A 16,263-nucleotide genomic window follows, 5' to 3' on the forward strand; every position below is an offset into this window, starting at 1 on the left:
TCTACAAGAACGTCAGTGCCAACGATGGTTCATGAAATTCCGTGCTGTTGATTTTGATCTCAACGACGTTCCTCTGTCAGGGAGGCCCACCGAGGTTGATGACGACAAAATAAAGGCATCAAGCGAATCAAATCTATGTTACACGACATGAGAGATTGCAGAGACATTGAACATCCATCATTCAAGCATTCATGACCACCTGAAGAATATGGGACTCGTAAGCAAGCTTGATATTTGGGTTCCGCATGAGCTCAATGAAGCTCATTCGATGGTGCATATAAACATCTGCAATATCTCATTAAACGTGAGGAAAACCATCCTTTTTTGAAGCGACTGGTAACTGGTGATGAGAAGTAGATTGTTTACAACAATATTGTGTGCAAACAGCCTTGGTCCCGACGTGATGATTTGCCTCAAACAACATCGAAAGCAGACATTCATTAGAGGAAGGTTATGCTCTCAGTGTGGTGGGATTTTAAAAGTGTTGTGTTTTTCGAGCTCTTACCAAGGAACCAAACAATCAATTCGATTGTGTACTGTTGGCAATTGGACAGTTTGAATGAATCCATCATCCACAAACGTCCAGAGCTTGTTAATTGTAAAGGAGTTGTGTTCCATTGCGACAGCGCGAGACCACACACAAGTGTGATCACCCGTCAGAAATTCTTGGAGCTTGGATGGGATGTGTTGCCATAGCCACCATACTCGCCTGACCTTGCACTGTCAGACTTCCACTTGTTTAGCTCTCTTCAAAACTCCTTGTGTGGTATAACGCTCAATTCAGATGAGGCTGTAAATCAGCACCTTGTTCAGTTTTTCGCAAATAAAGACAGGTCCTATGAATGAGGAATTATGAAACTCACTGAAAGGTGGTTAAAGGTTATCGAAGAAAACGGGCAATATATCATTGATTGATCTTTGTTCTTTATATAAATAAAGGACCTTTGAAAAACAGACAAAATACGTCATGACTTTTCCGACAACCCAATACATTATGTTACTGACAAAGCAGAAACATTTGAGTTGGATTTATAGGAAGTGTGTTGACATTTGTACATATTTTCTTAGTGGTATTAAGCTGTGAGATGTTTTAACTGATCGTTTATTTCAGTGTTAGTTATTAGGGCCAGGGTTTCATGTTTGGTTTTTACTTGGGAAACGTACAGATTATGTTACAGGGGAGGTGGTTAATATCCAGCGTCGAGGGGGCTGTCCTTTAAGGTCAGCCTGCCTGTCATGCTAAAAGAAAACTAGAAATGATGGTTCTGTGTTAATCTGAAGTCAGAGGAGGGTGGGGGAGGGCAGAGTCACAAGTTGTAGCTTTTCTAGTTGGAGAAAATGAGGAATTCAGGTCTGAGGAAGACTATTCAGAGGACTCCTATTATTCTTCCAGAGGACTCCTTTCATCTCCCCAAGAGATGAGGGAGACCCCAGGGACATGCCCCATGATTAGGAAATAGATTCCTTTGAGTAACCTGAGAGACAGGTAACTGGAGGAATCTCCTTGAGCAATTTGAAGGAGTGCCTGTAGGACCCAGAGAGGAAACAACTGGCCTTGCACTGCACAGGACTTACATTTCCAGTTACTGCAGCCCAGGGAAGCGGAGCACTTTGAGTCAGAGGGCTGTCCATCTGAGAGCAGCTCCTTGTGCCATCGCATTATAAATTTGGAGGAGATCACATGGCCTGGGTGTGGGACCAACCTGCTTAGGCCAAGACCACGAGGTCCTACTTATTAGAGTGATATAGGGTTGTTGTGTTTTTTAAATGATAGTCATGTCTTAAGGAAGTTAGGGTCTATTTGCAGTGTTAAAGGAATTTTGCTACATATTTGCACATTTCAAAGGACAAAATCTCATCTTTAACCTAGTTTTTGATAGTGCTTTTTAATTTATGGAATACTGTTTAGTAAAAGCTTTCAAAGTGCATTTCATGTGCTAGTTCGTCAAGTCTTACTATGGGATTCGAAAGGGAACAGTTTGAGGATTTGACCGGCAGATCACTCACTTACTCCTTGTTAGAATCTGGGTTGTTTCAACATCTACTTTGGCTTCTGTTCACACAGCCCTCTTTTCAAAGTAATTTCTCTAGTAATAAATACATTAACCAAATACTGACGTTATTTAACTGTGTCATTCTACATTTATAGTACTGCATTTGTTATGACTATTCTATCATATTTAGCTTCCCTGATTGTCTGTCTTTAGGTGACTGTCCTGGAAGCCAAAGACAGAATTGGAGGTCGAGTGTGGGATGATAAGTCTTTTAAAGGTGTCACAGTGGGAAGAGGAGCCCAGATTGTCAATGGCTGTATTAACAACCCAATAGCACTTATGTGTGAACAGGTGGGTTACGTCAAGAGTTGTACTGTAACTAAAGAAAACATTGCCTCCGTTTTGTTCCTGTGTAGTACTAATGTGCTGCTAGATAACATATAACAACCCCAGAATGATTTCTTGCCGCCTCATCTTCTCTGAAAAGTAAAGACAATTACAGTTCTTCTTTTCTGCGAAGGTGGAACTAGAGTTCTTAAAATACTTTTTTTTCTTTTTCTAAGATTTTTAATTATATTTGTGTGTTATTTGCAGGCCATGTGATTTCTTCATAGTTTTAGGGCTACCAGATTAAGCAAATAAAAATACAGAATTCCCAGTTAAATTTGACTTTCAGATAAAAAACAAGTAATTTTTTTAGTATGAGTATGGCCCAGATATTACAATGGGATATAAAGATGTATGCAATATTTGGGACATACTTATACTAAAAAAATTTTTTGTTGTTTCCCTGAGAGTCAGATTTAACTGTGCATCTGTCTTTTATTGGGCAACCCTACAAAGTTTCTTTGAAGACCTGATAGGTAGGCCCAAGGCTTTTTTCTGAAATATTTACTGACAGTAAATTCGGTTTCAGCTCCTGTGAGTATTTGTGTGCTCACTTACATAAAAGTCCACAGAGGAGCCGGAAAGTCAGAGCAAGGAGAGGCAGGGCACAGCTAAGGCGCATCTGCAGCATTCATAAATACGGGCTGAAAAGCTGTGCAGTGCATGGCATAGAAACTGTTGCCATCACCCTCCCAGTGTCATAAGATAAGGTCTCACAGATTTCGTGCTATTTTTTCACTGTCTTCCTTTGCTGCCATTTTCTGTTAAGCATATCTAGTGTTATTTTCGAGAGGCACTAGACTGTTTTCTCCAGGAGAGCTCTGTCTGACTTTAGCTGAGAACCTGTACGTATTTTTTCCAGGGCAAAATTTCACCTTCTTATTCTTATTATTTTGAAGCTTGGCATCAGCATGCATAAATTTGGAGAAAGATGTGACTTAATTCAGGAAGGTGGAAGAATTACTGACCCCACTATTGACAAGCGCATGGATTTTCATTTTAATGCTCTGTTGGATGTTGTCTCTGAGTGGAGGAAGGATAAGACTCAGCTTCAAGATGTCCCTTTAGGAGGTATGGGGAGAATGGTGTTCTGATTATTCCATCTGAGTCTCATTCTAACCTAAGCTTGGTCGGCAGTAGCATCAGCCGTCCGTGAGGTTGATGTGTGCGATAAGAATAGTCCTTTCCGAGCGTTCCTTCCCAACTGATGAGTTCTCCAGACTGTTCCACAGAGAGGAGCACAACGTCTTCAAGGACCTTTACATGCTGGTGTGTGCGCGCACACACGAATCTTACTTTACTCAATAGCTGGTGTTTAAAAAGTTATTTAAATATTTAATTTTCAATTTCCCAGAGGAGCTTACTTTTAAGGAAAGTGTGGGAAGCCCTGTGTGAATAAATAGTCACTACATAATGTCTTTTCTAGATAAGTTTCTGTATGCAACGCTTTCTTTTCCTTTTTTGGGGGGTGGTAAGGGAAGAGTCTTTCAGTGTATTTTGTTTAAGAATGCAGGGATGTGTGTTATAATTTAAGAATTCAAAATCTTTAGCCTTTGGTTCTAAATAGACAATATTAACCACAACCCTTTAGAAAACTCGACTCTCATGACTCATTTCCATGAGAGTGCCAGCTGAAATTTTACTATATTGCTTCTTAAATTGATATTTACTTAATCTACAATTTTGTGACCTGAATGTATTCACTTGTAGTTCTTGGAAGCATGTTGGAGTTTCTTAAAGTGTGAACATTTGAACTCAGTTTGCAGGATACTAATTTGCTTTACCTATACATTTCTTTGTGAGTTCCTCATCCTGGTATATACTCCTTCTCTGTTTGGGGTCACCTTCTCAGTAGCAGGGTCTGTCTCTTCTTTTTATACCCCATCCGCACCCCCGCAACCACCTCTGAGATTGACCTACGCTCTAATTGCCCTTAGTGAGTGTTGGCTGACAAACCATAACAGAACATTTCAGAAATTTACTGGGGTGACAGGGATCATGTACTCATGTGTGGTAGTGTCCAGACCAAGTGGTGAGTTGTTGAATTCTCTGGAATCGAGGGCAGTTATTAGACTGACGTGCAGGATGTTCTCAGAAAATGGTTATAGTGTTTTTTACTCATGTGTGGTAGTTGGTGGATGGTGTTTTTTTACACTTCTTTCAAGGTCAACACATAAAAAAGTTAATAACATTGCTTTGTCTTGGCCTGACTTAAAAAACTTATTAAGGGGGCGGGGGATCAGCAACACTTACTATGTAAGTAGTTGTTTCATTTTATTAATATTTTTTGGAAAAGCTTTAATAATAGCTCACACATCTATATGTGACGTTACAGTTATATCTTGCCAGGCATTATATCAGCTGTATGAGATCTCACCTTATTAGCACTTAGCTGTAAAAAAAAAACACAACTATATATATATGTGTGTGTGTGTGTGTGTGTATATATATATATATATATATATATATATATATGTATATGTATATATAGTTTTTATATATGTATATATATAGTTTTGTGTGTGTGTGTGTGTATATATATACACACACACACTCACACACTCACACATACACATATACATACTAGGAAGCTATAGAGTTAATTTCATAAAGTATCTGTACCAAAACCTTTAAATATTATTTACAAAAAAATCACGTTAAGGCTTCTCGCAGTCTGTTTATTCACAGTGTTATACACTGTTCTAGCAGTCTTGGTTTTCCCCAAACCTCTGCAAAACCTAAAGGAAACCAGAAGCCGCAGGCGGCAGGAATGGGACTGCTACAAGAAGGTTCTGCAAGTGGCAGAAAAGCCCAGTGGTGTAAGGCCAGAAGCCTGGCACAAATCTAGAGGAGCTGTGACATCCCCATACAGTCTAGTGGGTGAAGGGAAATTTCTAAGGAGAATCTTGAGTTGTCCAAAAAAAATCCAAAAAATTGTTAACCAACCTTCATTTTCTAGTCAAGCAGGTGCGTGGTACTTTATTGAAGCTTTGAGTCTGCAATATATGTGTTGGGTGGTCATCATCACTAGGAGGGTTATAAAGAAATAACCTGTACTAAGATTCTTACAATTTGTCAGGCACGAACCTCCCCCAAACCCCCACAAAAAGGAATCTCTAAGACAGTAATTGGAATGGTATCACAGCGCCGTGTATATGTAGTTGAAAGTTCCAGTTGAATGAAATAGATAAGTGCTGGGGTGGATGACAAGGAGCTATTCCTGAGGCTTGTAGAGTTGGAGTACTGCTGGGTCGTCCAGGACAGCTGGGAGCTGGATGGGGCAGGCGTTCTGGTGAGGGGCGTGGCAGTAGCAGGCCTCGCAGGGCTGGCATTTACCGGGAAGAGAGTCCTCGGCTGTGCAGCAGAGCCTGTGAGTGAGTGGGCAGGTAGTGTTGCCATCTTTGGAAAGGCTAAAAATGAGCCAGCATGCTCTGGCTGTGGGTTTGGAATTTATTACACAGGCAACGGGGGGAACCAGTAATTAAAGGTACTGAGGCAGAGGGCCAACATGATGAGAGTCCCTAATGGGGTCACTTTTGTTTGGGAGAGAATACAGCCAATAGTCAGACTATCAGAGGTCTCTCAGTGGAGGTGAAATGTCATAAGAACTTGACGTTTAAGTGATGGCGGTGGCACCAGAAGGGAACAGGAGTCTTCTCTCTGTGTATATGTCTTTGTATGTGCACGGGGTACTTTTTCTAAATGTGGAGCAAAACAACAGTTTCTCAACTAAGCAGAAATGAAACATGGTTGAAGACAGAGAACCTACATAGCTTCGTTTCCAGTGAAGACAGGCTTTTACTTCTGAGAAAAACCAACCTCATCAGGACATCATTTCCCCCTAAGTTGGCTTGGGAAAGGACTTCAGAAGTTTGGGGTTTTGCGGTTGGGAGGAGGTTGAAAGCAAAAGATAAGGAATTCGAGAATAATGTTAAAGCTGTGTTTTCTGCTTTGACCATTCCCATTACAGAGAAGATAGAGGAGATCTACAAAGCCTTCGTTCAGGAGTCTGGTATCCACTTCAGTGAACTGGAAGAGCAGGTGCTTCAGTTCCACCTCAGTAACCTGGAATACGCCTGTGGCAGCAACCTCCACCAGGTGTGCCGGGGCTCTGTGTAACGCGCTTCAAAAGTGTTTGTTTTGGTGTATGGGTGTGTATTTTATGTATCTGAGTATTGAACTCGTGCTGGTTTGGATAAACAGGAAACAATGGTTCTGCTGCTTAAAAGTTTGAAAACCACAATTTGAGCATATTAACCCCCACACTGGTTTGGGGGAAATATATATATATTTTTTAGAGCAAGAGAAACGTTTTTTTCAATAATGCCTGTGAAAAAGCTCCGTGTATAAACTGAATACAGGAGTGCCGGTGGGCTGAATGGGGAGGGGCCCAGAGTCTTGTGCTCTTTATTTCCTCCAACCCATCCCCTCCAGGGAGGCCCTGGAGGCATTTCTGTGAAAACACTGCTCTCAAGAGACCAAAAGAGTATCCTTGCAGTTACGGTCTGTTTATCTTGCTAAAATAAATTTAAACTTGCCTAACTGACTTAACCAGCTGTGATCTTGATACTCAAATATTCAATATTTTGAATAGAGGCTCCATGGATGACCCCTGACTTAATTGTCCTCTTTGGGACCACTCCATTTTCATTTGATTCTTCATTGTGATTGGAAGGAATAGCGCTGTTTTCCAAAACATGCTGCATTTGAACCTCTATAGCATTTCCATGAAAACAAATTGTTGGCATATTTATATATGGAGTTGATCAAATGCAGTTCTGCTCTCATAGAATTCTTTCTTTCTGGGATTGTTCATAATACCTTCTAATTTTATCAAGGAGTGGTACTCATGCCCAAATCCTATCTACCTTTTGTTCTAAAATAAGCTTTCCTCTGTGTTGTGGGGAGAGTCCCTTCCCGGGTTGGTTGGGTTGGTCTGTTCATCCCCTCCTTCCATCATGCTGTGACTTGTGCTCAGCAGCCCTGCCCTCCTGCTTCAGGTGGCTTTTCCCACCTTGGGTTCCTTTCCTGTCCCTCAGGTACTGGCTTAAGGATTCATACCACCTCTTCTGTACCCAACTTCTCCTGTTTCCTAGGTGTCCGCTCGCTCCTGGGACCACAACGAATTCTTCGCCCAATTTGCTGGAGACCACACTCTCCTCACTCCCGGGTACTCTGTCATTATTGAAAAACTGGCCGAAGGACTAGATATTCGGCTTAGATCTCCAGTGAGTATAGACAGCAGAGGGAGGCTGTGGTTTGGCCTTGATTTGGGAGGATGTGAAGTTTGGGGCATGTGGCATGTGGGGCATGTGGAGACAGGTGCTTGCTGTGGTCTTCAGCCAGCGCCTCCAAGTTTTATGAAACAGTCGTAGCCTATGATCAGTAGCATCATCCTTTTCAGTTACGTAGCTGCTGCTGTTTAAAAACAATAGTGGCGCACGTGCATTTTCATTAATTTTTAAAAAGTGTTCGAGTTGCTCCCTGACCCAAAGCGGTTATTTTCCCTTTTAAATTTTCCCTTGAAATCTTGATCCCTGTCCATTTGTATTATACATTGTTATAATCACAGAGGGAATTATTTATATTTCACTTTACACTGTGTTATATTTTCCATATTCTGACATAGTGTTTATACATTTTCATGGCCACATGATAGTTCCTGAAATAAGCTATCACTGATGTTTTGCTCATGGAATGCCAGGAAATGATTCTGCATAGCCTTGGAGATGTAAGCTCACATGACGGGAAAGTTGGAAAGGACCCTGGATCACATGGTTCCATTCTTCATTGTGGTTTTCATAACTGTTTCTCTTGGGCAGGTACAAAGTATTGATTATTCCGGTGATGAAGTGCGAGTTACCATGACAGACGGGACAGGTTGTACAGCACAGAAGGTGGGTACTAGGATTTCACTGGGTGCTGCAGGAGCCTGGGAGTAAGGGAAGAGAGTCTTCCACCAGCAAGTTTGCCTAATGTATCTCGGCGTAATTGTGTGTGGACGTGCAAACCCAGTTTAATGAATCTAATACTGTAGAGATTCATGGCAGATGGAATTCAGAATAGTGTTTCTTACAGTGGGCTCTGTGATACATTAGTCCCGATAATTGAAACAAAAAAAGAATTTTTTTGGTCAAATAAGTTTGAAAGGTATGGTATAGGGTTAAATAAGGGCTTATTAAAGGCTCTGAGAAGTCTTGCATTTAAAAAAACCTATTTTACTTTGTTTAATTCAGTGTTTTCCAGATTCCCGGGCTGGGGGAGAGCAGTTGATTGTTTTACCATGGAACCATTTTTCAAATCAAGAAAACTGTTTTCATTTTTAAATTGGCAGAAGTACTTTTATATTGTTTGAACTTTTTGTGAATAGCTTTAGTAGGTGGACAGTGAAAGGTGTTGTAATATGTGCAATCACACTGAGATTTCTAGTGTTGGAGAACCAAGGTGGTTACTTGGGGTGGAAGGAGATTAATAAACCCCATAAGTATATTTAAATTTAGTTATGTCTGAAGTGATAACTGAAAAGTGTAGTTGATGAACTATTGCTAGTTCCTAGATTAGCTATGTTTTATACATTTCAGTTATCTAAAAGTTATTTCACAGTCCTTGATATTCATACAGGAATAAAGGATTGCATGTCAAATGGGAAAGACAGGGTGTAGTGTATGAGTCTGGGAGCTGGGTTCTCATACTATTCCTGCCATTAACTAGCTGGGTAGTTAGTAGCAATACTATAGACTTAGGACTAGTAGTGGTTCTCAGTCTTGGCTGCACATTAGAATCACCTGGAAGGTACTTAAAAAGAAAAGTTATAAAAACCTCACCACATAGGGATTCTTATTGAATTGGTCTCGCCATGTTTGGAACGCTTCCCAAGTGATTCCAGCACATGGCCAGAGTGGGAAACACTGAGTAACAGCATCCTTATCCGCAAGCCCCGAGATGAGAATCAGGCTAATAACTAAGGTTCTTACTAGTGGTAAATTCTTTTTTTTTAATCCCTCTTTAAAATTGCAAGTCGGCCAGTGGCTCAGCCTCTGGTATTTTGTGACAACACACTAGTTAGATTCGCCCTGCTGAGTCACCCTCTGCTGACCCTGACCAGGCGTGTTTGCCCTTCTTTCTTTGTGTTCTGGCTCTCCAGGGATGTTAGGCCACACCTTTACGCTGTGTTTCAAAGCCTGCTGTGAATGTTTAAAGCAAGTATTTTTATTTTTATGGTCATCAGCACACATCACACAGTTTGAATTGGAAGTTTCCCCATCTTATAAGTGAAAGATTTCCAACCCAACAGGATATACTGGTAAACATTTGACAAACTGTAACTCAATCTAGGCTGTTTCCACTGCGATCTAGCTTTAGTTCTTTACCAGGGTATGTTTATATCTGGTGCCTATTTGTTTACCTAAGTTCATGTGCTTTTGAAAGCTTTTTTGTTGTTAAGAAAACCTCTAGATCTTATAGCCTTGCAGTTTTTATATATTCAAGAGAGTAATTGTTCTTTTTTTTTTTTTTTAAGATTTTTATTGGGGAATTGGGGGGATGGGAACAGGCAAGTTGCTGTCGTTTTGTTCTTTGGTCTAGTTGTGGAGGACGTTGCTTCACTGGCCCAAGTTGGCACCATCATTGTGCTCTTCCCGGGCGAGGCAGATCAGTCGCCGGCTTCTGGATGGCCACTCACTGCGGCTGCTGGCCGCTCACGCTGGCTGCTGGCTACATACGGTAGCCCTTGGCAACCCACTGCCACAGGGGCTGCAGCCTACGCCGTTGCTGGTGACTCATGGCAGCCCAGCTCCAGGTTGAGCTGTTGTTCAGCATCTTAGCTGTAGAGGGCAGTGTCACTGGCCCTCATATGTGGGATCCGAACCGGGGCCCTCTGGCATCCCAAGCGAGTTCTTAACCATCGCGCCACTCGGCCGGCCCTTTTTTGTTGTTGTTGTTGTTTGTTTCATGGTAGCTGTTATCTATAACCAGATTGAGGGTAGAGAACATGTTTTTTACTTTAGAAAATTCCCCAATTTTCTTCTGACAGAAAATAGCAACAAAATACCAGGAAGAACCCTGAACTTCCTATGATCCTGGAGTTGGGGTTCAAGCCAGATACGCTAAATCTTTGATGAGGGCCATGGTAGATATGGTACTTGGCATTCAGCTCCATTCACTCGATCCTACTGTGTTATCTATCCTGCACCGTAGATGATGCAGAGTAAACACGTACATACGCACACCGCTTCCCAGACTTCTTGTAGCTCAGGTTCTGAATGAGAAATGGTTCAGCCACTCAGGTGCACTTGCATGATTTAGAAGGTATGGTACGGCTTTTGCTTCGCTTCTGCTGCCTCTGCTGACAAGCATAATGGTCAAGGTGTTGGGCTCTTTTGCAGCAGGAATAGTAGAGGTCCCAGGGTCCACTCATGAACCATAAGGATGCTGAGAGGCGTAAGAACCCCATTTTGCTGGTGCAGGTTGTAAGTGGCATGATCATCCAGAGCTGGTAGCAGTAGTAATGGCTCCTGGCTGTGGCAGTGGCAGCGTGGAGCTGGAGCCAGCAATTTCCTGACCGTGGGGAGAGACAGCAGGTTTCTTAGATGGCCGGGTTCTGTGATGGGGCTTTTGAGAGTCAGCCTTGAAGGCTCTGTTAGCATCTGTTATTTCATCTGTTAAATAAATGATTCTGTAAGCCATCTGAGACCCTGCAATAAATTGCTTCATCCTTAAAAAAGAAATTCCATGTGGTTTTACATGATTGTAATAATCCCTAGCGTCGGTGATAGGCTTTACCATTTGTGAAGCATATTAGTGTATATTGTAAGAGTTTTCATTTTAAGCATTACCCCAATCTTTTGAGGCTAGTAGGGTGGTTATTACCTTGGCCACATGTTAGAAAGTGTCAGGAATGTTATACAGATGTAGTTCTCCTGAGTCCATATTTCGGTCTATTTTGTCTTATAGCACTGCTTTTTAGCATTGGAATCTGTTGACTCTTCTTATCTGGGGTTATTGTAAACATCAAAACCTTTCTGCTCGTTCAGGCACCCTTGTGTAGCCCTTAGGAATATAACAGTATGCGATATTGACAACCCATGACTGGCAATAGAGAGAATGTTTTGTTTTTGTTTTTTTAAGTTTAACGCATATCTTTTTTTTTTTTGTAATTTTTAAAAAATTAGTTTCAGCTGTACAAAACAATAGAATGATTAGATATTTATGCCCCTCACAAAGTGATAACCCCACCAAGTCTACTGCCCATCTGACATCGTACATAGTTATTATAATATCATTGACTGTATTCCCTATTTTGTACTTTACATCCCATGACCATATATATATGTTTGTTTGTTTGTTGGTTGGTTGGTTGGTTGGTTGGTTTTGTTTTTTAATTATAGTTGACATTCAGTATTATTTTATATTAGTTTCAGGTGGACAACACAGTGGTTAGGCATTTATATAATCTATGAAGTGATCCCCCTGATAAGCCCAGTACCAATCTACATAATCTTTACAACATTATTGATTATATTTGCCATACTGTATTTCATATCCCCCCATGACTATTTTGTGACTACCAATTTGTACTTTCTAATCCCTTCACCACCTCCTCCTCATACCCCACCCTCCCATCTAGCAGCCATCACTTTGTTCTCCATATCTATGAGTCTGTTCTGTTTTGTTTATTCTGTTCTTTAGATTCCACATATAAGTGAGATCATATGGCATTTGTCTTTCTCAGTCTGACTTATTTCACTTAGCATAATACCCTCTAGGTCCATTCATGTTGTTGCAAATGGTAAGATTTCATTCTTTTTTATGGCAGAGTGATACTCCATTGTATAAATGTACCAGATTTCTTTATCCAGCTGTCTATTTCTTTTTTAAGTAGAAGACATGTTTTTTTGTTGTTGTTGTTTTAAGATTTTTATTGGGGAATTGGGGGAGGGGAACAGACTGTCCTGTCCTTTTGTTCTTCAGTCTAGTTGTGGAGGACTTCGCTTCACTGCCCATGTTGGTATTATCATTGCACTCTTCCTGGGTGAGGCATTCAGTCGCCGGCCCCTGGACAGCTGCTCACGGTGGCTTGCGGCAGCTCATGCCAGCTGCCGGCCGCTCACACTGGCTGCCAGCCACTCACGATAGCTCACGGCAGCCCACTGCCGTTGCCAGAGACTCACGGCAGCTCAGCTCCAGGTCAAGCTGTTGTTCACCATCTTAGTTGTAGAGGGCGCAGTATCACTGGCCCTCATGTGGGATCCAAACCATGGCCCTGCTGCTCAGAGCTCACGCTCCCAAGCCAACTCTTAACCAGCGCGCCACACGGCCGGCCCCTATCCAGTTGTCTATTGATGGGCATTTCGGTTGTTTCCATATCTTGGCTATTGTGAATAGCGCTGCAGTAAACATAGGGGTGCATATATTTTTTCGAATTACTTTTTTGGGTTTCTTTGGATAGATACCCAGGAGTAGAATTGCTGGGTCATATGGTTGTTCTATTTTTTATTTTTTTATTTTTATTTATTTATTTTTTTAGCTGAGCCATCCTGCTACCTGTTGGCAGCTCAGCGGCTGCTCAGCTCGGGCTGGACTCGAACCGCTGTTGCTCAGAGCTCAAACTCTTGAGCGAGCTCTTAACCAACTGAGTCACTCGGCCGGCCCTTATTTTTAATTTTTTGAGGACACTCCATACTGTTTTCCATAGTGGCTGCACCAATTTGCAATGCCAGGGAATGTTCTTTAAGTGTTGAAATTTTCCTAGAAATGCACCCCGAGTAGTTGTGGTATTAAGTTCAGTGTTGTTTGTGTGTTAACGGTTAATTATTTCCCACAGGTTTTAGTCACTGTACCACTGGCCTTACTGCAGAAAGGTGCCATTCAGTTCAATCCACCCCTGTCAGACAAGAAGATGAAGGCTATCAACAGCTTAGGTGCAGGCATCATTGAAAAGGTGACTGGATTACTTAAGCCTCAGAACTAAAGAGATTAATGTCAGATGACAAGAGTTCCTTCACTCCTGACCACGAGAAATAGTGGGTAATTTCTGAATCCAAATAAAATTCAGAAGATTTCCTTTTCATTTGAATAATTGTTCATGCAGAATATAAAAGGATATTATGAAAACACAAGAAGAGCTGGCTGAGGTCTGTGGATTTTGATTTTAGGAGGATGAATCTTATTCAGAATTTGAACTTGGTACATAAATAAACAATTTTTTTTTTCCTGCTTTCCATGACCACCCTCCATTAATTGGCCCCAATGAGGAGCGTGTTTACTTCCTCTTCCTTTAAAATCTCTTTTAGCAGAATCTGCCTGTGGTGTAGTAGATACTGGCAGACCTCTGAGGAGTCGGAATGTACCTTACGAACATAAGTTTCCACACCATGTCTCAGGAATGCTTTGCATTTTTTGATTAGCCTAGAGGTTGTCAGTGGGTCCCACCATTATCTGTGGGAGTACAGGATGAGTGACATAAAAGGCCAGGTGCTCACGGAGAGAAGAAAGGAGGGTGGGAGAATGGAAAGAAAGTATTGAAGTTTGTTTTTTTAACATAGTTTTAGTTGAGCTATAGGTTGCTTCTTAGAGTTTGCTGTACTTTTGATTTAAGAAGCGCCTAACCATCTTTCTTTTGCTCGCTTTGTAGATTGCCTTGCAATTTCCCTATAGATTTTGGGACAGTAAAGTTCAAGGGGCTGACTTTTTCGGTCACGTTCCTCCTAGCGCCAGCAAGCGAGGGCTTTTTGCTGTATTCTATGACATGGATCCCCAGGTAAAACCATTGGTGAAATGTGGTTTGAATTCTCTTATTTCAGTGTAAAAATGGTGTGGCACTCACACATCAAGCTCAGAAACTAATGGACAGGATGGACACTGGCTATATGCTTCTATTCTGGGAGGATACTTGGACTGGGACATTTTCCTATAGGATGGGAGCCCCAGTATCTGCCTCATTTTCTCCAAGTACTAATGTTGCTCCCTGGGAAATGAATTAGTCGCTTGTGGAAACTGTTATTTCAGACTGATAGGGGAGCTCCTCTTGGGGAGAGTCAGTGGCAGCATCGTCACAAGTGATACTTGGAAGTACTCTTCCAGGGTCCTCCAGGAGTGCTGATGAAGGGTGGGGATGTGATTGGCCCCAGGAGAGGGTAGGTCTCTGTGTCAGTAGATGTGATTGGTGGGGAAAGAAGAAGAGGGGCGGGCATCCTTGGACTTGAAAACTGTGGTCGTGCTGATGTCATGCAGAAGAATCCCAGCTGTTTTTTTTTTTTTCTCTTTGCCCCAAGAAGTTTATCTTAAAAGGTTTCATATAGAGAGCTCGCTCAAGAGTGCGAGCTCTGAGCAACCCGGTTCGATGCCCGGCCTGAGCTGAGCTGCTGCTGAGCTGCCAACAGGTGGCAGTATGGCTCAGCTTAAAAAAAAAAAAAGTGTCAAATAGGAGCCAAGGAAAAAATTTCTTTACCATTTGAGAAAGTTCTGTTGTTTTATGCACAGACTTCCCTTCTCAGCCTTGTTCTGCTTCTGAAACAAGTTCCTTTAAGGGAAAAGCCAAGAGAACCCTCAATTTGATATTTGCACTGCTGCCTGAATTTTCTCAGCAGGGAACAATACAATGTATAGATAAAAAACAAGTGTATGTGAGGAAAATGGACTAGTGATTGAAATGAGGATAGAAGACAGTAGGAAATATTGAAATTTAATTTGGGAGAAAGAGGTGATCTATTTGGAACCGTGCATTTAGAGACTTCCGTACCAAAAGCAAAAAATATCAACTGCTTTTCCCCTTTGTGTCTCCAGAAGAAACACAGCGTGTTGATGTCGGTGGTTGCGGGGGAGGCAGTGGCATCCATTAGGAAGCTGGATGACAAGCAGGTGCTGCAGCAGTGCATGACCACGCTCCGGGAGCTGTTCAAGGAGCAGGTCAGAGAAGCCCTCTGAAAGGAGGAAGACATGCCTGCTGCTTATGACCTTCACGTGCTCTTCAGAGTGGGTGGAGCTCAAAGCAGCCATCATTACTGAGAATGAACCGATGGAGGCCACATGGTGCTTTCTTCCAATACCAACTTTCCACTTAAGTGCCTGGAATAGTCCACTAGGGCTGCCACAACAAATACCTCAGCCTGCATGGTTTACACCGTGGAGTTTATTTTCTGACAGTCTTGGGGGCTGGAAGTCCAAGATAAGTTGTCAGCAGGTTTCATTTCTTCAAGGCCTCTCTCCTTTGCCTACAGATGGCTGCCTTGTGCTTGGTCCTCACATAGTTGCCTCTGTTATCGGTGTCCTAATCTCTTCTAAGGACACCAGGCGTACTGGATTAAGGCCCACCCCAACCACCACATTAAAGGCCCTTTTTCAAAGAGTCACAGTATAAGGTGATGGGGGTTAGGGCATCAACATACGAATTTTAGGGGGACACATATGCAGCCCATAACAGTACCCCATATCTCCTTACACTGTTGTCTTCCCTCCCTTTTTCCTCACATCATGCACACACCCTGTCTTTCCTAAGGATGTAAAAGGCTCAGCATTTTCCAGGTTTTGTATTTACCCAAACCCTAGCAGGCTTTGGCGACTTTCCTTTTAAAGGAACATTGTCCAGAATTTTCTTGTACCCCACATATGTGGCTTATCTCTTCTTTTCTCCAAGGAGCTCAAGGTACTTATTATTTGCCAATTTACTAAATCTCACAATTGCTGGAGATGTTTCTGCTTCTTTGTTCAAACGAAGAAGAGGAAGTTGAAAAAGTGAAATGACTCAAAAGTTACATGAATTAGAAAAAAAGAGGCTCTCAGGAGGTGTTCTTGTTTACATGATGCGATTATATCTCACAATAGACTCTAGCTTGGGGTTTTTGTCCAAAAATTTGTTTTCAAATTAGTTATTCTGAACTTAGCA

At 41.9% G+C, this 16,263-nt stretch overlaps 1 protein-coding gene across 5 annotated transcripts in view; it reads left to right on the top strand.

The window, feature by feature from the left end:
• Positions 1 to 16,263, top strand: part of KDM1B (lysine demethylase 1B) — a 59,834-nt gene that overhangs the window by 37,133 nt on the left and 6,438 nt on the right. For 4 of the 5 annotated variants that reach the window (XM_019630385.1, XM_019630387.1, XM_019630388.1 and 1 more), the window contains 8 exons: positions 2,208 to 2,345; positions 3,281 to 3,452; positions 6,352 to 6,479; positions 7,478 to 7,609; positions 8,204 to 8,278; positions 13,204 to 13,320; positions 14,014 to 14,139; positions 15,165 to 15,287. In XM_019630385.1, the coding sequence (XP_019485930.1) occupies positions 2,208 to 2,345; positions 3,281 to 3,452; positions 6,352 to 6,479; positions 7,478 to 7,609; positions 8,204 to 8,278; positions 13,204 to 13,320; positions 14,014 to 14,139; positions 15,165 to 15,287 (1,011 nt within the window). The remainder of the gene's footprint in view (positions 1 to 2,207; positions 2,346 to 3,280; positions 3,453 to 6,351; positions 6,480 to 7,477; positions 7,610 to 8,203; positions 8,279 to 13,203; positions 13,321 to 14,013; positions 14,140 to 15,164; positions 15,288 to 16,263) is intronic. The other variant, XM_019630386.1, reaches the window with a different exon arrangement.

Source organism: Hipposideros armiger, unplaced genomic scaffold (genome assembly GCF_001890085.2).
Source record: "Hipposideros armiger isolate ML-2016 unplaced genomic scaffold, ASM189008v1 scaffold_907, whole genome shotgun sequence".
NCBI classification, from domain to species: Eukaryota; Metazoa; Chordata; class Mammalia; order Chiroptera; family Hipposideridae; genus Hipposideros; species Hipposideros armiger.